This window comes from Phacochoerus africanus, chromosome 3 (assembly GCF_016906955.1).
Source record: "Phacochoerus africanus isolate WHEZ1 chromosome 3, ROS_Pafr_v1, whole genome shotgun sequence".
NCBI lineage: Eukaryota > Metazoa > Chordata > Mammalia > Artiodactyla > Suidae > Phacochoerus > Phacochoerus africanus.
Window position 1 is genome coordinate 73303825 of NC_062546.1, and position 21633 is coordinate 73325457.

At 35.4% G+C, this 21633-nt stretch overlaps 1 protein-coding gene across 5 annotated transcripts in view; it reads right to left on the reverse strand.

The window, feature by feature from the left end:
• The window catches only part of KYNU (kynureninase), a 125233-nt gene that overhangs the window by 63074 nt on the left and 40526 nt on the right, over positions 1 to 21633 (reverse strand). For 3 of the 5 annotated variants that reach the window (XM_047772010.1, XM_047772009.1, XM_047772013.1), the window contains exons 5-9: positions 12941 to 12967; positions 11639 to 11700; positions 9452 to 9523; positions 8215 to 8289; positions 5914 to 6060 (exon numbers count right to left, since the gene is read on the reverse strand). In XM_047772010.1, the coding sequence (XP_047627966.1) occupies positions 5914 to 6060; positions 8215 to 8289; positions 9452 to 9523; positions 11639 to 11700; positions 12941 to 12967 (383 nt within the window). The remainder of the gene's footprint in view (positions 1 to 5913; positions 6061 to 8214; positions 8290 to 9451; positions 9524 to 11638; positions 11701 to 12940; positions 12968 to 21633) is intronic. The other 2 variants (XM_047772012.1, XM_047772011.1) reach the window with 1 other exon arrangement.

Genomic DNA, 21633 nt, shown 5'->3' on the forward strand with positions numbered 1-21633 from the left:
ACTTTTAAAATTTCAGCCTAGTCTGTTGAGCCCTAACCACAGTGCTAAGATTATTGTTTTCTTTTATAATCTAGTGTAAAAGTGTCCAGTAAGAGTCTTTGGTTTAAGGTTCTGAATATTTCACTTTCTAAGGATTCATTATTTCTTTTTTTTTGTAGGTCGGATATGCTAATGTGATTTTTCTTATATATATCTATAATGTGTACTGATTACTTACACTGCACTAAATAACTACTAAGTATTTTAGAAATATACCTTGTTTGTATCTCCTTAAAAAATCCCATGCATTAACAGTATTACCTTCCCCATTTGTTAAGCAGAGAAATAAATTCACATTGGTAAATGAATTAAGCCATTAAAGTATGCTAGAAACTAATGAAAAGACATAGGTTCAAGGCCTGATCTGTCTCTGTCTCCACCATCTAAACATTTTATCAGTGCATAAGTACACTACATTTCAGAATAAATGTCCTTCTCCCTCAGCAACAAATAATACCTGAATTCCAGGTGTGGCAAGACTAAAAGCTCTGCTTCTCAAGCATACAAATACACTTCATTTCCCAGAAATGACCATGTATTAGTCAACGGAATATACGTGGAAATGAATTTTTCCATTGTTAAGCTAATGCTTTTAAGATGTTAGTATGCCCCTTTATATCCCTTTATCCCATTCCTTAGGGGAACAGTGACAGAAGCTTTTGGATATGACAGCCATAGGATTCAACCTGAACCACTGGGAACCTGAGTCACTGAATTGGATAAAGCTAATTCTTGGCTGCTGCATGAGCAAGAAATAAACATTTATCACAGTGAAAGCATTTATGGCTCCATTTAATTGTTAGCAAGACTTAGTCCACCCTCTACACCAAGAATTTCCATTGAAAATAATTTGTTTGTTACCTATTCTTATCATAATTCAAGTTGAGGAATTATAATTTGTGGGGAGTCTATTCCATTTCACCAGATGATTCAGATTTTCTCTTCTTTTCTCTCTCTTTAAATTTCATTACGTTGCCTGACCAATTCTCCATGAATTGTTTTTAAATGTTTTGTGAAATGAGGTAAAAGAGAAAATAGAAGAAAGAAAAAATAAAGAAAGGAAGGGATAAGGGGGGAAAAGAAAAAAAAAGAATGAAAGAGGAGGAGAGGAGGAGTTCCTGTCATAGCTCAGTGGTTAACAAACTTGACTAGCACCCATGAGTATGCGGGTTTGATCCCTGGCCTCACTCAGTGAGTAAGGATCTGGCATTGCCATGAGCTGTGGTGTAGGTCACAGATGCATCTCAGATCTGGTGTTGCTGTGGCTCTGGCATAGGATGGCAGATTTAGCTCCAATTAGACCCTTAGCCTGGGAACCTACATATGCCGTGGGTGCAGCCCTAAAAAAAAGACAGTAAATAAATAAATAAATAAATAAATAAATAAATAAATTCCTAATTTTCAATGACTTTTTCTCTGGGATTTCTTGCAGCTGAAAACCTTCATAATTGCTTCAGGAATATTAAAAGAAAGACTAATCTTAGAGGGCAGAATTAAGAAATGATTGGTTGAATAAGTAAAGAACAGGAAAGTGTCAGAGTTGAGTCTGAAGGTCTATAAGGCTGGTGGAGTGAAACATTAGGGATATTTTTTAGGGATAGAGGTCCGGAGCCTACTTATAGCAAGGTGCATATAGGACTTCCAGATGTAATAGGCAGATGGTCATAAATAACAATTTTCAAATATGGGAGTAGCCTGAAGTTTTCACTTGGCAGTGAGAGTTGAATTGTGGCAATGGTTAAAATCTCTAGGGATAATAATTACAAAGACAATGGAGAACATTGAGTGAGTGTAGATAAGGAGAAATTATTGTTGGAAATAAGTAACAGAATATGAAAAACATATAAATATGGAAGTAAGGCAGAGCTCCAAGATTGGGTTGGCCAATAATATAAAGTCATGTAGATGACTTCAAAGGCAAAATATGAAAATGTGTCTTCAAATTGACAAGGTTTCACATGCTGCTCTTTCCTTATAATATGGTTCTCTAACCTGACCTTATGCTTACTTTTCCTTGGCCTCTTCCACATTTCACCATCCCAGGCTTTCTCATTAAGAGAAGCCTCAGCATTCTCTAAATTCATTATGTAAATCAAAGCCACACTACCAATTTTTCTTATATTAAATATTTTCCCTTTAGATGATCACTGGAAATCTTGTATCTCCTATTTCTATCAAAGTTAATTTCTATACCACTTAAAATCAAAAGACAGATAACCAAATACAAAATTGGGCAAGACACTTGAACAAGCATTTCATAAAGAAGATACTTAGACAGCTAGTACAGATTTGAAAGATCCTCAGCCCCATCAATAGTTGGGGAAGTGCATATTAAAACCACAATGCATCATTGTTACAAACTAATCAGATTTGCTATTGGTGAGAATGTAGAGCAGCAGAAACTCTCATATATGCTAGTGGGTGTATATGAGATTGATACAAAAGTTTGCTTTTTGGGGGTTTTTTTTGTTTTGTTTTTTTAGGGCCACACCCCGTGGCATATGGAGATTGCTAGGCTAGGGGTCTAATCGGAGCTGTTGCTGCTGGCCTATGCCACAGCCACAGCATCTAGCGATCCGAGCTACATCTGCGACCTACACCACAGCTCACGACAATGCCAGATCCTTAACCCACTGAGCGAGGCCAGGGATCAAACCCGCAACCTCATGGTTCCTAGTCGGATTTGTTTCTGCTGCGCCATGATGGGAACTCCAATACAAACCTTTGGAAAGTTGGCATTATTGATTAGGATTTAATATATACTTACTTTATGTTTCAAGAATTCCAATTCTAAGTGTACACTTAACAGAAATGGATATGAACGCATAACCAAAGACATTTATAAGAATACTCAGAGTAGGGAGTTCCTGTCATGGCTCAGCAGAAACGAATCTGACTAGCATCCATGAGTATGCAGGTTTGATCCCTGGCTTTGCTCAGTGGGTTAAGGATCTGGCATTGCTGTGAGCTGTGACTTCGGCTGCAGACTCGGCTCAGATCCCATGTTGTTGTGGCTGTGGTGTAGGCCAGCAGCTACCGCTCTGATGTGACCCCCTAACCTGGGAACCTGCATATGCTGCAGGTGCAGCCCTCAAAAAAAAAAACACCCCACCCCCCAAAAAAGAATAGAATGTATTGTATCAGTTCTTAAATGGAAATGAAACGTAAATATCTATTCTGATTAGGTTGGATTAAATATCAATTTATTTCATACACTGTAATAATATACTGAAATGAAAAGAAAAACAGGTAAAACTACTTCTACATACAACATGGGTGAACTTCACAAATATAATAATGAGCAAATAAGTGAAACACAAAAGATCGTATGTTAATCCATTTAAATAAAGTTCAAAGATGAACTAAGATAAAATTAAATATATGGTTAGAAGTAAGGAGAGGGATACTTTGGAGGGGAGGTAACAGTCAGTATTTGGGAGAAGGTACCCTGGAGGACTTTGAGTGTTATAAATGCTCAAGAAGTTTCTTGATGTGGGTGATGGTTATAAGGGTTCAATATAACACATCAAGTCACTTATGACTTGTGGTCTTACTGGTATACATGTATTTCTTTAATTAATATATTTCTCAAACTTCCTATCCTTCCCTTTTATATGTGTTTGTAGTTTCTATTCAAAATCTTCAAAAGTAGTTTCTACTTTCAAAAAAGTTTCTACTTCAAAGTCAATCTTGTTGACTTTTCTTAATCCATCATTTTTGGTTCCAACCATACCTGTGGAAATTTTCCTTTTTTTTAATCTAACTTAACCATTTCTAACAGCGACTCTTTTAGAGCTTTTCCCCACTTCAAATTTCCCAACTCTTTCTTGATTGACACCTTTAATTTTCTCTTTGCCTCACTCTTCAGCTTTATCTTCATAGACCATGCAAGAGAGCTAAAATTTTGAAGAATTTTTCTAAATCTTCCTTGAGAACAGGAGGATTATATAGCAAGACTGTAAATGTTTATTAAATAATTTTGATAACAGATAAACTGAAGTTCACTAGATCACCATTTCACTTTCATAGTATCCATCACTTCTGCGCAGTTACATTTATATGGAACTGCTCATTCCTATCTTCCTTCTTTGACTGAAAGCTCAGTAAGAGTTTAACATGATATGCACATATATATATATATATATGTTGTCTTTTTGCCATTTCTTGGGCCACTCCTGCGGCATATGGAGGTTCCCAGGTTAGGGGTCAAATCTGAGCTGTAGCTGCCAGCCTACACCAGAGCCACAGCAACGCAGGATCGTTAACCCACTGAGCAAGGGCAGGGATCAAACCCGCAACCTCATGGTTCCTAGTCAGATTCGTCAACCACTGCGCCACGACGGGAACTCCTGCTTACTATATTTTTTAAGTGAAAGGAAGCCTGCAAAATATTGAGAGAATGGTTTCAGCAGCCAAAGTAGTTAAGAATTAGAATTAATATAATATCTAAGTAAGTAAATTTATTTTGCTTTTTAATGGGAAATGGAAGAAAATTTATATTTTGGCCACTTTCCATAACTTCATATTTGTTGAGGACAGTAGAAGCGGGAAGGAACCACCATTTAACAGTAGAGTGTGTATCATCCAGTAGTTATTTTATATTCTTCGTTTTCAGCACTGCATTTTTGAAGTGGGTCTTGTTATCTCAATAACACTTTTGAAAACAAGAGACTCAGAAAAGTCAAGTAAGTAACTTGCTGAAGATCTTGTAAAAATTAAATGACCTACCCAAGATTCAAACCTTTTGGCTGATTCCAAAACCCATGATCTTTCTTCTCTATCTTCCTTATTTCAATGAAGGTTAATAACACATGCTTATATGTATTAAGGCTATCAGGGACTTCAGATTACTTGTGTAGCATTTTAAAATATGACATTCTATTGGCTCCCCTTTACTTTGGTGCTTAACATTTAATATCTAAATTAAAAAGACATTATCTTTCTATCTTTTATAAAGCACCATTTTCACAGTTATCCATCAAACCAGTTGGAAGTCGTGGTTGGAAATTCCTAGAGACTGCTGATAATGGTGCTAAATTTCTTTTCATTAGTTCCAGTCATTAGCTTCAATAACTGAATATATTAACTAGATCTCACACATATATTAATCCTGTAACTTAGTAATATTAAGAATATAATTCAGTTGTAACCTTTTGAAATACATGACTTGATTGCTGAATCAAAATTGTTATTTAAAGATTTTAAATACACATTGTAACTACTGAATTTTGTTTCTCTGATTTCCTTTTTTCTGTCAATCAAATACTAAAACCACTTTTTACAAGTATATATATATATAAAGTGACTTTTTCAAAATAGTAAACTATGTAAGTTTTGTTTAGTACTATTTAGGGAAAATTGCTCATTACAGGCAGTATAGTGATTCTTGGTTGGAGGGGGGACCCTTTCTTGAAGTAAACTGGATAAAGCTCCATTTACGTTAAACTTCTATTCTGTATCACCCTTCTTCAGGTACATGTGGTTAGTGATCATGAGTTACATTTTGAATGAGCTATAGTATGACAAAATACCAGAGTTGTGTGTATGTAGTTTACCATCCCCAGTATTGTCTGCTTCCTGCTGACCAAGCAGCTCTGTACTAATGACACCCACCTTTAAGAAGCTCACTGGTTCTGCTAATTAGCAATAAACATTGGAATATCTGATGTTAATAAAAGAGGTAAGACCACAAATTTGACAAAGTTTAAATAGAGATGCCTAAAGCAATAGCTGTATACATAAATATATATTATCTTTTTTAAAACTCATCTTTAAAGTAATTTTACACAAAGATATTTTACTAGAAGTGCAATTGAATGTTCTTCAGTAGATTGATGTTCTAGACAAGGGAGGATGGAGGGAATATGTGCATACCTTTGCTTGTCCAGCTTTTGTGATGGCAGGTATATTAAAGAGCTGTCCAGTATAAAAATGCACCCCACTGAACAGGATCACGGCAATTGAGTCACCTTCATTCTCAATTACTTCAATGATATCTTCCATTCTCAATGTTTCTTCCCCCTAACATCAAGTTAGGCACAAGTTACATCATATCCACAAGAGCAAATTTGTTCTTTTATATTTCCCAATGTAAAAATCACTGTGAGAACTTATAATAAAAATCAAAGGAAAAAAGAAAAAGTAAAGGTAAATTTTTTTAGATTAATAATCTTCAAAAATCTGGCAAGAGAGAAGAATTTAAACATGTTTTTTGTTATTAAGAAATGATAATAAACTAGTAAAGGGGGCTTATAAAGTGTAAATCTTTGCAAAACCCTATTGCTTGACTTTATTCTTCAGTTTTTCAATTAACCGTTACTATTTACATACTTACAAATCATTTCCTTCTTATTCTTTTTTTTTTTTTTTTTGCCATTTCTTGGGCCACTACCGCGGCATATGGAGGTTCCCAGGCTAGAGGTCGAATCGGAGCTGTAGCCGCGGGCCTACACCAGGGCCACAGCAACACGGGATCCGAGCCGCGCCTGCGACCTACACCACAGCTCACGGCAACGCCGGATCCATAACCCACTAAGCAAGGGCAGGGATCGAACCCGCAACCTCATGGTTCCTAGTCGGATTCGTTAACCACTGTGCCACGACGGGAACTCCCCCTTCTTATTCTTAAACAATAAAATATCCAAGCACAAGAAGTCCATAAAATATTAAATGTCACAAAAATTTTTTAGAAATTAGTATTTTACCAATCTCATGCCATTTTTTCCAGGAAAAGAACACATATACATCATTTATATGAATGTAATTTAACCAATATTTTCTATTAATTTAATAGTAGGATTATTATTCTAAAGATCAAGATCAAAGCATGAAGAAAATAGCAATCAAACTCATTGTTGTCAAGGTTACTTTCCCCCCACAGCTCTCCACCTAAGACTAATGATTAGTTACTTTGTGAATACAGTGAATGAAATTAGATTTGGTTTTCCAAAAACTTGAGCTAAAAGGACTCAGCTAGATACAAATTATATATTTGCATCCTAACAATTCCGATGTATTTATGAAGTCTTCATGAATTTCCTCCAGTGCTAAATACAACACGATTTTGAAGTCAAAGCATCAACTACATTAATATGTAATTAAAATATTCATAAATTTTCCTTCAGTTATTTTTATTTTTTGTGATTCTTACTATTTGCCAATTACTGTGTCCAATGCTAGGTGTGTATAATATGTCTCACAAATATTATACATACTCTAATTGCTAGAAATCTTGGACTTGCTTACAAAGTGATAATCTATAAAAAAACAGGGTTGACAATGAAGTCTCTGAATTTTTTTAATTTTTTTTTGTCTTTTTGCCTTTTCTAGGGACACACCTGTGGCATATCGAGATTCCCAGGCTAGGGGTCTAATTGAAGCTGTAGCCGGCCACAGCCACAATCACAGCAACTTCGGATCCGAGCCATGTCTGGGACCTACACCACAGCTCACTGGCAACGCCAGATCCTTAACCCACTGAGCAAGGCCAGGGATCGAACTGCAACCTCATGGTTCCTAGTCGGATTCGTTAACCACTGAGCCACTATGGGAACTGTTAGATTTTGAACTTATGATTAATTCTGATTAAGTGTTTCCTTTGTTATTTGTTTAAATATAAAAGAATCCAGAGATAAAATAACTATTCCAAAGCCACATACCCAGTTGTAGGTCTGGGATTTCTCTGGGGAATAGTAGTCGGTTATAAATCTACTGTTTCTGCTATACCACGTCTCTTTCTATACCCTAGACAAAGCTCGGAGGAAAACATTTGATACTTAGATTGAGGGGCATGAATGATAGGTATCATGCAATTACAACAAATATCACAAATTTTAATGTCACCCACAGTCAATGGTATTTAAAATTTAAAATGATATATGCAATTTGCCATCTCATTCTATCTCGCTGAAGAATAGGTCAGACTACAGTGGTTTTAATAGGAAAATAGTTTGCTTGTAATATAACTAACTCTTGAAAAATTAAAATAAATACACTTTTGAGTTAATTCTCTATTTTAAGCAACATGACCTAACAGTAACAGAATATAGATCTTTTATACTTTCTTGAAAGTTCCATTAAAGTAATGAAGATAATAAACTTTTAAAGAAAATGAAGAAAAAAGGTCAATACTAAATAGAAACATGATGAATATTTATTTATCTCTTTTTCATATACCTCTCTTGGTTCTATTATCCTCATACTTTTCTCAACCTGAAGTCCATGAAGTTGAAGCTGCGACTCAATAGCATACTGGAAAAGAAGAATGATTTATTAAATCAAGTTCAGTGCACAGAAATACATTGAAATAACCCAGAAAAGAAGTAATAAAATAACAATAAAAGCATATTATTCTATTTAATTCAAAGTCAAGGTTAAAAGTGACTAAACAGAATATATCAGAGAAGAATTACTTAATATAGTTTATGTGCAGCAATCTGAACATTCTTTGAAACACAAAATATTAGAAATGGATGGAAAAGTAAATCATATAATCTATGTCATAACAGTTTACAAAACAACTGAAATGAGCAGTGAAGATCGTGAGGCTCCAACACAGGATACAGAAATGGCTTACTTTAGAAATAAGTAAGCTAGTGAGAGAAAAAGACATCAAAATTTCCCTTCTTTGAGAGTCCAAGCTATAAATGGGAATAAGAAATTTTAGGAACCCTGAATTTTTTCAAGATACTAGGATCTTGATCCTTTTTAGTAAAATAATGTTAATTAATTTGGAATGATTAAGTGCCACAAAATTATAAAATGTGGGCTAAAATACTTAACAGTGATAACATAAAGACAGAAGTCAAGTTTCTCCAACACCAAAACTGAAATATAATGCTAAAACTGCAATATACTTTTATCTGTGTCTGTGTCTGGAATAATCATATTTCTCATCAAACTGAGATTATGAAAAGTAGCATTTTTTTTCTTGAACTGCAAGAAATACTTTTATTCTGTAATAAATATTTTTTAATTATAAAGCACCAATAATTAGGCTAGTGTGCTATGAAAACAAATGGACAAATACATGTTTACATTCCTACTGTGTAACCAAAGGGTTAAGTAAGTACGTGGGTATGTATGGATTTAATTTAATAAAGTAAAACAGCAATAAGAATTAACAAAACATTTATAACTGCACTTGATTTAGACCAGTGGTTTGCTCAGAGTCTTTAAAAATACTAATAAATCAATGTTTCTATTAAATTCTTTTCTCCCTTAACACGTTTTACTTGAACAAAAGAAATAAAGCTACAATCTATTAAAAATGCATAAATCAAAAGCACTTGACAGATCTCTTTATCGTAAGGTTACTTGGAAAAGACTAGTGAATAAACATTCAAGTCAGGCAAACAATAGGCTCCTTTAGGATGGGTAGAAAGAATATAAATATAATTTGAAGAAGTCTTACATGATCTGACGGGAAGGCTTTGGCTTCTAGGAGAATTTTATACCGTTTGGTTGTAGGCTTAAAAAATGATAACTGCAATGAAATGAATTTATTGAGAAAAGCATTAATGCACAATTTAAACATTTGTTCATTTTATACCATGCTTTCAATTTTATAATCTTAAACATTTTAAAGCATTAATTAATTACACATGTAAATGTTTGTCAAGGGTACCTTTTCCAATTAGCCTCACTTCTAATGAATTCTAAAAAGGAAGAAATGTTTGCTCATTACATTTATCAATAGAAAAGCAAATTGGGGAGAAAATGTGAATCAGATAAAAACAAATTCTCAAGCTTTATTTAAAGTTTAATTGAAAAATTAACTTCCTAATGTGTTTAATGAATTTCTCTATTATAAGACTGGAAATATATTCTCTGTATGTCTTATACTGATTTGTCTTGCCTGCTGATTTGGTTTCTAGTACATAATATTTCCACTGTTTTATGATTTTGTGAAATTTAATTTTAGTTTCAACTAAAGTATGTTTGCCCTAAGGAAACATTTGGCATTTCTAGAGGCACCAGGGAGAAGGCTCATGTGTTCAGTGGGGCTTTTTCACTTCTCCACACAGTTCCTGGAAAAGAAATACTGACACGATAACAATGAGGATGATTGCTACTGTTCATTAGATGTTGACCACTGGCCGGAGTGCCAAAGCAATTTTCGCATGTTACTACATTTCATACATGTGCATACCTGTGAGGTAGGTATTATCATCCTCATTTTTACAAAAGAGAAAAGGATTTAGAAGTGTCAAAGCCCTTGTCCAAAGTCAAACATGCATTAAGTAACCTAGCTGGCAGCCAAATCCAGAGCTGTGTGCACTAAAAACTATGCTGTTGGAGTTCCCGTCGTGGCGCAGTGGTTAACGAATCCGACTAGGAACCATGAGGTTGCGGGTTCGGTCCCTGCCCTTGCTCAGTGGGTTAACGATCCGGCGTTGCCCTGAGCTGTAGTGTAGGTTGCAGACGCGGCTCGGATCTTGCGTTGCTGTGGCTCTGGCGTAGGCCAGTGGCTACGGCTCAGATTAGACCCCTAGCCTGGGAACCTCCATATGCCGCTGGAGCGGCCCAAGAAAAGGCAAAAAGACAAAAAAAAAAACTATGCTGTTTACCATCATACTTAACATACTCCACAAACATGTTCCTTCAAGCATATTTAGTAATTATGTCTATTTTTTTTTGTCTTTTGCCATTTATTGGGCCGCTCTCACGGCATATAGAGTTCCAAGGCTAGGGGTCTAATCAGAGCTGTAGCCTCCGGCCTACGCCAGAGCCACAGCAACACAGGATCCGAGCCGCGTCTGCAACCTACGCCACAGCTCACGGCAATGCCGGATCGTCAACCCACTGAGCAAGGGCAGGGACCGAACCCGCAAACTCATGGTTCCTAGTCGGATTCGTTATCCACTGTGCCACGACAAGAACTCCTAATTATGTCTATATTTTATCAAAATAAAATATCGATGTCTTAATTTTGCATTTTGTCATGTAGGCATGTTTTCAAAAACTCACTTAAAAATGAAATACAAGATTTTCATAGCATCAGGCAATTACTATAGGCACCATATTCCAAATCAAGAATATATTTATTTTATATTTGTGTGTATATATATATATATATATACACAATTAAATACGATATAAGAAACACTTTAAACAAGTGACTCATATAAGGTACTATATCCTTTTTCTCCAATTTAGTTTTACTTTCTGATACTTTTTTAACCTACTCTCCCAGAATTAATCATAAAAACACAAATCCATAGTCCGACCCTATTAGAGTCCGGTACATTGGAAAACTATTTTCCTGAAAAGCTCACAGTTTGCTACCATTTGTACATCGCTGTTTTGTGTGATTCATTGTTTTGTGGCATTCTTTGCTTTTCATCCATTGTGGCTTTTATTCCTTATGTTCTGAGATAAAGAGCTATTCATTATTCTAAAGCTTTTTGTAAGAGTCAATTCTCACATGATTATAAAGAAGCCATTCTATCATCGTCCAGCATTTCCTGGCAGAAATGAAAATAACCTTACAACTTATTTTTAAATAAGCAAACATCCAGATGCTCATGAATTAAAGATGGAAAAATGTCAGATTCTGTAAATGAGTGTATATTAAACATTGGTGGGAAAGAAAACTTACCAGTAGAAGATGTAAATTCAGAGTCAGACCATTCATTAGGGCTATTTCTTTTTTATTGGCTCCTGCAAAATAAAGATATCATAATTTAGATTTTTCTTTTAGTTCTATGGATAGTTGGAAAAACAAAGTATCATTTATCCTTAATGTTTTTAGAGATAAGGGGGTATTTGATGTGTCATAACAAAGACATGGAAATTTTTCCATCTGACTCATTTTATCAAATAATATCTTGACTCACATGCACATAACCAGCTAAAATTTATATTTACTTTTTGATATACTAAATAATAACAATATAATAATGATGCATTTTCTTTCTCCTGTAAACAAAGATTTATCCTATTATCAGCTAGTTTGCCAAATTCTCACAGAGCACATTTTTGTCATAAGAGTATCTCCAAAAGGAATCTAAAAGAAATCAAGACCGATCACATTTTTAAAGCTGGTTATTTCTAATGTCAAATTAAAACACACCTTTAATAAAAGAAGGCTGTGTTGCCAAACATAACTCACTGTTATTATAGTGAGATATGTAATAGTTTATAAGACAAAAGAGGTAGGAGAGAAATGCAAAGAGCTAAATAGCTTTTGGATTTATCCATATACACTGATATAACTGACATAGATATGTATTGTTTGATGGAGAAAACATGCAAAATTAGGTTATCTACTACACAATCGTAATCTGATCTAACTCCTATTAAAAAGGGTTTTGGCACTAGAAACAGACCCAGAGACAAATCATACACTGAATACTTAAGAACTCAGAACATAATAACAAAGATAATACTTTCCCTATTTTTAGTTCTTATGATGTCTCTTAAAAGCAATTAGAACTGTGTACTAGGAACAATGCCTCTACCATCAACTGAGGAAAGTGGGCTATGAGCTTTAACGTTTGTAAGACTGCCTCATGCAAGTCCTGCATTCTGTATACAGTGAGATACTCCTGATAGACTCCCAGTTTGAAAGAATACATAGTAAGTGGAATATCTAACTTGTAGATAGATTTTAAGTTCAGTTCATTTGAGGGGAGGCCACTGGAAATAAGTGCATTCTTAGGAATTTGCATTTCAACATAGCCATTTAAGGAAAGGCCTGTGCCTACCTATAGTCAAGAAAAAGTTTTTGTTGCATTTGAATGATGGATTTCCCCATTTGACATGTAAGGTTGTTAATCAAGTTGTGGGTGTTAAAAGACGTATCCCTGGTCTTTGTACAGTGAAGAGAGTCTGAAGTCAAAGGGCAACAAGAGCAGGCTCATTCTGCATTCCTAGCACTTAAACATTGTGGATAACTTACCTTGTATATAGTGACATATGTCTTGCCCTATAATAAGAAAATGATTTTTAAATATGGTAAAAGAAATGCTGCCAGCTTTATTTGTTTCTTTGAATTATGGTATGAGTTTTTACCATTAATTTCTAAAAAAAATCCAAGATATCAATCTGATACTATCCTTAACTCTCTGTTAGCTATTTATAAGCATCTTTTGTGAAAACTATTTATTACAATAAAAAATATTCTGGCAGGGATAGAAGGATAAAAAGAAGAAAAAATAATGCATTTGGCCCTGCTTATCTGTGGATGTTAAACCCGTGGATATGGAGGGCAAATCATATTCAGGGCATGACTCATGTTACATGTGGGACCTGAGCATCCTTCTATTTTGGTACCTGTGGGGGCTCCTGGAGCCAGTCTGCTGGGGATACTGAGGGACGACTGTATAAAGAAAGAACAGAAATAGTAGGAAGAGAAATATTTGAAAGAGTGTAATGAGAAGAAAACAAGAAAAGAATTTTCAAATTTGTCACAAAATGTAAACAAAGAAATGGAAGAGGTAGGAAGGGAGGGAGACTTTCTATACCAGGGTAGACATTACATTTTTTTCTCAACAATTACAATTAAACCTTCTAATTAAAATGATTATCATTTCCTCAAAAATGTTAGTTCTTCAAAGAATACAGTGTTCATTTTGGACCACCTAAAATTGGTCTTTCATGGAATGTGATGAATCAGAATTGTTAGGCTGAATTAATCTAGACATACATGTGGCCCTGTGATTTCCTCCCCTGGCTTTCAAAGGCATGCTAACACTTGGATCAATTCTTTGTAAATAATCCCTCACTGATATGAATAATTTGTCTGCCCACAAGCACAAAAGTTATCCCACACTGGCATACTTCACATTCAACCAAGCTTTTCACAAAATGTCCTCCTCACCTGCTAATGAACTTTGTCAAGGGAAGGAAGGGTCAGTGTTTTAACATGTGAGCAGCAGACCCATATATATCTGAGAATGGTGTAAATATTAAACTACAGAACATTAGCAGAGATGTTCATTTTGGAGTTCCTGCTGTGGTGCAGAGGAAACAAATCCAACTAGTATCCCTGAGGATGCAGATTCCATCCCTGGCCTCACCTAGTGGGTGGGGGATCCAATGTGATCTGCAGTGTAGGTCACAGACGTGGCTTGGATCCCGCATTGCTGTGGCTCTGGCTCTGATTCTGCCCTTAGCCTGAGAACTTCCATGTGCTGCAAGTGTGGCTCTAATAAGAAGAAAAAAAAGAAAGAAAGAAAGAAAGAAAGAAAGAAAGAAAGAAAGAAAGAAGGAAGGAAGGAAGGAAGGAAGGAAGGAAGGAAGGAAGGAAGGAAGGAAGGAAGGAAGGAAGGAAGGAAAGAAAGAAAGAAAAAGAAAGAAAGAAAGAGAAATGTTTATTCCAAATATGACCTACAGGCACTGAAGTATCAAGTGTTCCTAACATCAAAGGGCCACAAGTCAGGCTGATTTTTTTAGCTTATTTCAAAATTTACCTAGTTGACCTATCTCTTTTGGTTTAAATTGTATTTTTGAAACCAAATTTGTTCTAAGATATTTCAATATCATCAGAATTCCATAAGAAAATCTTTCTTAAAGCAAATTGAAATTCTATCAAGTTGCTTTCTTTTGTTCCTTTTTTTCTTAAGAGCTTTTTGTGAATTAGTGTTGAAATAGCAAGAACTATAAGTATTAGCTGTAATTTTTGTGCTATACAATAAATCCTTGCTGCCTATCTATTTTTGTACGTAATAGTTTGTATCTCCTCTTATTTGGTCCTACCCCTTTTCCTCTCGCTTTTGGACACTGCTAGTTGTTTTCTACATCTGTGAGTCTTGCATATACTGTCACTTGTATTATTTTTCAGCTTCTACATATGAGAGATATCATACAGTATTTGTCTTTCTCTGTCTTGTTTATTTTACTAGGCATAATATTCTCTAGGTCCATCCACATTGTTGCAAATGGCAGAATTTTATTCTTTTTATGGCTGAGTAATATTCCATTTGTGTGTGTGTGTGTGTGTGTGTGTATCGAACACATCTTCTATCCATTCCTCTGACTATATGCCTCAATTTAATTTTTTTTAATTTAAAAAAGAGCTACAAGTATTAAGGACAAATTTATTGGGGGCCAAAAGTTTTTTAAAAACTTCCTTAAAAATTATCAGGATTTGAAAGAATCTTTACTGTAGAAGATCATATATAAATCACTTCAGTAAATGTAAAAATTTCAATTACTTCATCTAAGATGGGTGAGAGCCAGAATTCTCATTTGAAGAGTACTTTCCAGCTTGTTTATTTATTGACCACATTTTTTTTTTTTGCTTTATCAGAAGATGAAATTTAGTTACATGCAAGCACTGTCTTTTTATTCTCAGTGCCTGGCATGCTAACATTTCTTGAGCCCTTATTATGTGCCAGCACTTCTAATGTGACTTGTATTATCTCAGTCTTCACAGTAACTCAATAAGATATCTACTTTGAATTTCCGCATTTTATCAGCGAGGAAACTGACATGCAAAGCAATGAACTAACTTGCTTAAAGTCTCACCGATAGGAAGTAAGGGACAAAATCTTACCCTCACCTTGGGGGAAAAAAAACAGTTAAAATCTTTGTTCAGGATTACATTTGAAAGTTTTGTCTCCATTATCAACTCCCAATAAGTTAAATATAGGAGGCCCATATTCATTAACAATATCCCTCTGCATCATTCCAATCCTAATTTAATTTCAAATATTTTGCAAAGTAAGGGTGACAGGATGCTTAATGTTTGATAAGATTCAAGATGGATCTCTAGCTGCCATACCATGTTCTTTATATTTTATTAAGCAGATGCAGATGTTATTGTGGATTTTGTTGTAAGGTTTGTAGTTAGGCTAAGTCTGAGAACTTTCCACTCTGTTTTTTAGCTAGCAAATTCCTGTGGCCTCCAGAGGTGGCTAGCATGGCTGTTGAGGATTCATGTCTATTGGAGAGAGCTTTCAGGGATTATTGCTTCTGTGAGGGTCAGCCACAAGTTTCATAAAGCAAATTTATGTTCACATTACAACATTTTTATAAGCTGGAATGAATCTATGGAGCCCTTTGTTAGGTTTATATACCAAGGGAAAAATAGGCTTAATAATAATACTAATTATATTCATAAGTAATTCTATTTATAGCATCTTGATAATATGACTTTACTTATACAGGAAAGTTATCCCATGTTTTTCAGAACAGTTCACTCTATATAAAATGTTTTATTAGTAGTTTTTCTTCTAAGAGTTCCTATCGTGGCTCAGCAGTAATGAACCCTGCTGGTATCCATGAGGATGCAGGTTCAATCTCTTGTCTCGCTCAGTGGGTTAAGGATCCGACATTGCCTTGAGCTGTGGTGTAGGTCACAGATGTAGCTCAGGTCCCGCATTGCTGTGGTTGTGGTGCAAACTGGCAGCTGCGGCTCTTTTGACCCCTAACCTGGGAAACTCCATATGCCACAGGTGCAGCCCTAAAAAGCACAAAAAAATAGTTTTTCTTCTAATCTGAAATGGAAATTCTTATATATGTCTATGAACGAATATGGCTGCTCATTGTCTCTTCCTCAGGCTATCCACTAATCAATTTGTGTACATAATAATTTTTATTATTCTCTCATTAACTGCTTTTTGAGAAACTTTATGGAAAAATAAAAGCTGTTGTTTTAAGAACCTAGAAGATTCAATCATAGTGCCAAATATACGCTTTGTCTGTTTGCTCATAATATTTAGATAGCCCATAAGTAGCAAAAATCAGTTTGACTTCTGCTGCTTTTTTGAAATTCTTTTTCAGTTTTCTTTTTTTTAATTGCTCGAATGAATTTATCACACCTGTAGTTGTATAATGATCATAACAATCCAGTTTCACAGGATTTCCATCCCATAACCCAAGCATATCTCCCCACCCCCCAAACCGTCTCCTCCGGAGACCATAAGTTTTTCAATGTCTGTGAGTCAGCATCTGTTCTGCAAAGGAGTTCCATCTGTCCTTTTTTCAGATTCCACATGTCAGTGAAAGCATTGGATGTTGGTGTCTCATTGTATGGCTGACTTCACTTAGCATGATAGTTTCTAGGTCCATCCATGTTGCTACAAATGCTGGTATTTCATTCTTTTTAATGGCTGAGTAATATTCCATTGTGTATATGTACCACATCGTCTGGATCCACTCCTCTGTCAATGGACATTTAGATTGTTTCCATGTCTTGGCTATTGAAAAGAGCGCTGCAATGAACATTGGAGTACATGTGTCTTTGCGAGTCATGGTTTTCTCTGGGTAGATGCCCAGGAGTGGGATTGCTGGATCAAATGGAAGTTCTATGTTTAGTTTTCTGAGGCATCTCCATACTGCTTTCCACAGTGGCTGCACCAATTTACAATCCCACCAACAGTGTACTAGGGTTCCTTTTTCTCCATACCCTCTCCAGCACTTATTGTTTATAGCCTTTTGGATGATAGCCATTCCGGCTGGTGTAAGGTGGTCCCTCCTAGTGGTTTCGATTTGCATCTCTCTAATAATGAGTGATGTTGGACATCCTTTCATGTGTTCCTTGGCCATCTGTATGTCTTCTTTGCAGAATTGTCTGTTTAGATCTTCTGCCCATTTTTTGGATGGGGTTGTTTGTTTTTTTGGTATGGAGCTGCAGAAGGTGTTTATAAATTTTGGAGGTGAATCCCTTGTCCGTCGATTCACTTGCAAAGATTTTCTCCCATTCTGTGGGTTGCTTTTTTGTGTTGTTCAGGGTTTCCTTTGCTGTGCAGAAACTTTGAAGTTTAATTAGGTCCCATTTGTTTATTTTTCTTTTTATTGCCAATACTCTGATAGGTGGATCTGAGAAGATGTTGCTGTCGTTTATGTCAGAGAGTGTTTGGCCTATGTTTTCCTCTAAGAGTTTGATAGTGTCTGGTCTTATACCTAGGTCTTTGATCCATTTGGAGTTGATTCTTGTGTATGGTGTTAGGGAGTGTTCTAATTTCATTCTTTTCCATGTGGCTGTCCAGTTTTCCCAGCACCACTTACTGAACAAGCTGTCCTTTCTCCATTGTATATTCTTGCCTCCTTTGTCATAGATGAGTTGGCTGTAGGTGTGTGGGTTGAATTCTGGGCTTTCTATCCTGTTCCACTGATCTATATGTCTGTCTTTGTGCCAGTACCATATGCTTTTGATGACTGTTGGTTTGTAGTGTAGTCTGAAGTCCTGGAGCCTGATTCCTCCAGCTCCATTTTTCTTTTTCAGGATGTCTTTGGCTAGTCTGGGTCTTTTGTGCTTCCAAACAAACTTTAAACTATTTTGTTTGAGTTCTGTGAAAAATGGTCTTGGTAGTTTGATAGGGATTGCATTGAATCTGTAGATTGCCTTAGGTAGTATAGTCATGTTGATAACATTAACTCTTCCAACCCATGAGCATGGTGTATCTTTCCATCTATTTGTGTCCTCTTTGATTTCTTTCATCAGCGGCTTGCAGTTGTCAGAGTACCGGTCTTTTGTCTCTTTAGGTAGGTTTACTCCTAGGTATTTTATGCTTTTGGATGCGATGGTAAATGGGATTGCTTCCCTAATTTCCTTTTCTGCCCTTTCATTGTTAGTGTATAGAAATGCTGTGGATTTCTGTGTATTGATTTGTATCCTGCAACTTTGCCAAATTCGTGGATGAGCTCTAACAGTTTTCTGGTAGAGTCTTTATGATTCTCTAGGTGTAGTATCATGTCATCGGCAAATAGGGATAGTTTTACTTCTTCTTTTCCAATTTGGATTCCTTTTATTTCTTTTGCTTCTCTGATTGCTGTGGTTAGGACTTCCAGAACTATGTTGAAGAGTAATGGTGAGAGCGGATATCCTTGTCTTGTTCCTGATCTCAGTGGGAATTTTTTCAGCTTTTCACCATTGAGAATGATGTTCGCTGTGGGTTTGTCATATATTTCTGCTGCTTTTTTGAGGTTACCACATAATTTTAAAATCTATTTTGTGATTTATACAATACCCACTTCCAAAGCGGACTTGAGGTTTCTTGTATTACAAAGTGAGAAAGAATAATTTTTAAAAATTGCAACAGAGAACAATATATGCAGATAAGAAACAAATCAGAAACTATTCAATGTTTTTACTTATTTAAACTCTACCAGATTTTCTGAGAACCTAAGCAAACCCAGGCAAAAGGGGAACCTGCATGGGATTCAAAGCAAACAAGATAAACACGAACACACGTACAAATACCTCCTAAAAGAATCAGTTCCTACTGAAGTGAATAGGATGAATTAATTCATTTTTCAACCTAAATTAAAAGAAATTTCTTTGACTAATATATACAAGTATAAAGGTAAAAAAATTTGAGTGAAATTTTATAAAGAGCTTTTAAAATTTTTCTCTTAATACGGTTTTGCACACTATCAATTCATATTCATTTGGTAAACAAAAAAAAGGTTACGAATATTTCTCCTGATATAACATGTACTATAGAGAACAAAATAGAAATTTAATAAAATAATAATTAAAATAATTCATTTAGTTCAGTGATTCGCTAACAATATTCCAAATAAAATATGATAATGCATTTTTCATAGTAAGGTTTGTGACTATACAGATAGACGTAGTTACTGAGTTTCATGTATACAAAAGTGACTTTTCCTATTTCAAAGGATAATTTTTTTATATTCCATAGTATTTAATGAATGATTGTAATTCAATTAATGTAACATTCAGGGACAAAAAAAACCAGAACACAATAAAGTTTGTCCCATAACTTTGTATGTTATTTCAAAAAACACACACAAAAAGCCCTAAAGCTAGAGCTGGTAAATATTCTTTAAAACATTTTTAATAAGTTCAATCTGAATATTTAGGTTTTTTTTAAATTTTCCTTAATAACAACAATGAGAGGTAGGCTGGTCTGAAATATCAGTGATCACTGTGATATATCTGTATTTTCTGGGCAGAAAAACACATGCACATTTAATAAGTTGCAGTAGAGCTATAAACTTTTAAATGGTCAAAGGAAATCTTTTTTAGGTTTTATGGGCTTCATAAATAAATCTCACTAACTGATATTGCCTTATCACTTCCCTAGCTTGTATATAAACCTCCTAACTCCTCTTTAGAGGATAATAAATATTAACCACAAAATAACAGGATTGGAATGCAGTTTATGTTCTGAAAGCAAATCTAGCAAGAAAAAAAAAACACTACATCTAAGGAAAACATATATGCTCAGATCAAATTAATTCAGGATTTTTTTTTCAGTTTAAAAAAAAGAATTCATGTTAGACGTTTGAATGAATTCCCGCCGTGAGAATATATATTCTTTTGGATAAGGCTGGCAATCTGATCAAGTCCTGTGTGGTTACAAGATCCTGACTGTTTTGGCAGGAGATGCTATATTCTCACCTTTACTTGCCATTGCTGACAAAATTCTGGTCTTGGGTCTGAACCCTAGGCATCCAGAGCTGTATAGATTCTCCCTGGGACTTCCTGTGAGATTCCCGGACTTAGGCCCTACACACTCATCCTAGCTTCATGCACTGCCCCCAATTATTTGCTTCCAGCTTCTTCTTTCCTCAGTCATGACTATATTTCTGGTCAGTAAAGACTTCTATTTAATTATTTTAGTGCTGCTATCTACATGTTTGTTAATCTAAATTTTTTTTTTCTTTTTAGGGCTGCACCCGCAGCATATGGAGATTCCCAGGTCAAATAGGAGCTGTAGCAGCTAGCCTACACCACAGCCAGAGCAACATGGGATCTGAGTCATGTCTGTGACCTACACCACAGCTCACAGCAATGCTGGATCCTTAACCCCCTGAGCGAGGCCGGGGATCAAACCTGCATCCTCTGGATGCTAGTCAGATTCGTTTCTGCTGAGCCACAATGGGAACTCCTAAATATTTTCTATAATTTCTCTGTGTTTGCAAAAGAAAGGAGCATTATCATTTTTTACTTATTCTGTTATCTTAAACTAGAAGCCAATGTTTTGATCCTATAATATAACTGCATAAACAGATATAAATGTGTATAGTGTTTAAAAAATGCATAGTGTAATGATTACCCAATAATAACTAATAGCAAACAGAGCTTGCTTTTGCTTGCAACTCTTCTATGGAGGTTTTGTTTGTTTGTTTTTTAATTTTTGAATAGGTTATACATTCATGTGGTTCACAAACTAAAATCATATTTTCCTTAAAACTCTGGTAGTTCAAGCTGTATTAAACGTGAGTGTGTTCTCTACTATGCATGTGGTTGGATTTGTTTTAAAGTGACCCTGTTGGGCCACTGTACTGTGAAAACCAATGTCAGAACCTTTAGGTTATCCAGATATTGCAGGGAAGACTTTTCTAGTCTTCTGCATGGATACTGGGAGCTAAGTTAGAGAAGAAGTGAATAAACATTTATTTAACTCTTGTTTTCACCAGGGTATATATTATGGACTGGACTATGTCCTCTCTGCCTTTACCAGTGATACTTTGATCCAACAGAGAATTCTAAAGGTTAATTTGACTGAATACCTAAAATTTAATGAGTGGTCCAGTGGCCTATACTGGGCCACCTAGAGCTAATCTTGGTTCTCTATCATGTTGAGGCTTTCTGGAAATCCAGCCACTTTAGGCAGGAGTAAAATGCAAAGTTATGTACTGAGGATATACTTTTGGGGGAGTATTTTATTTATT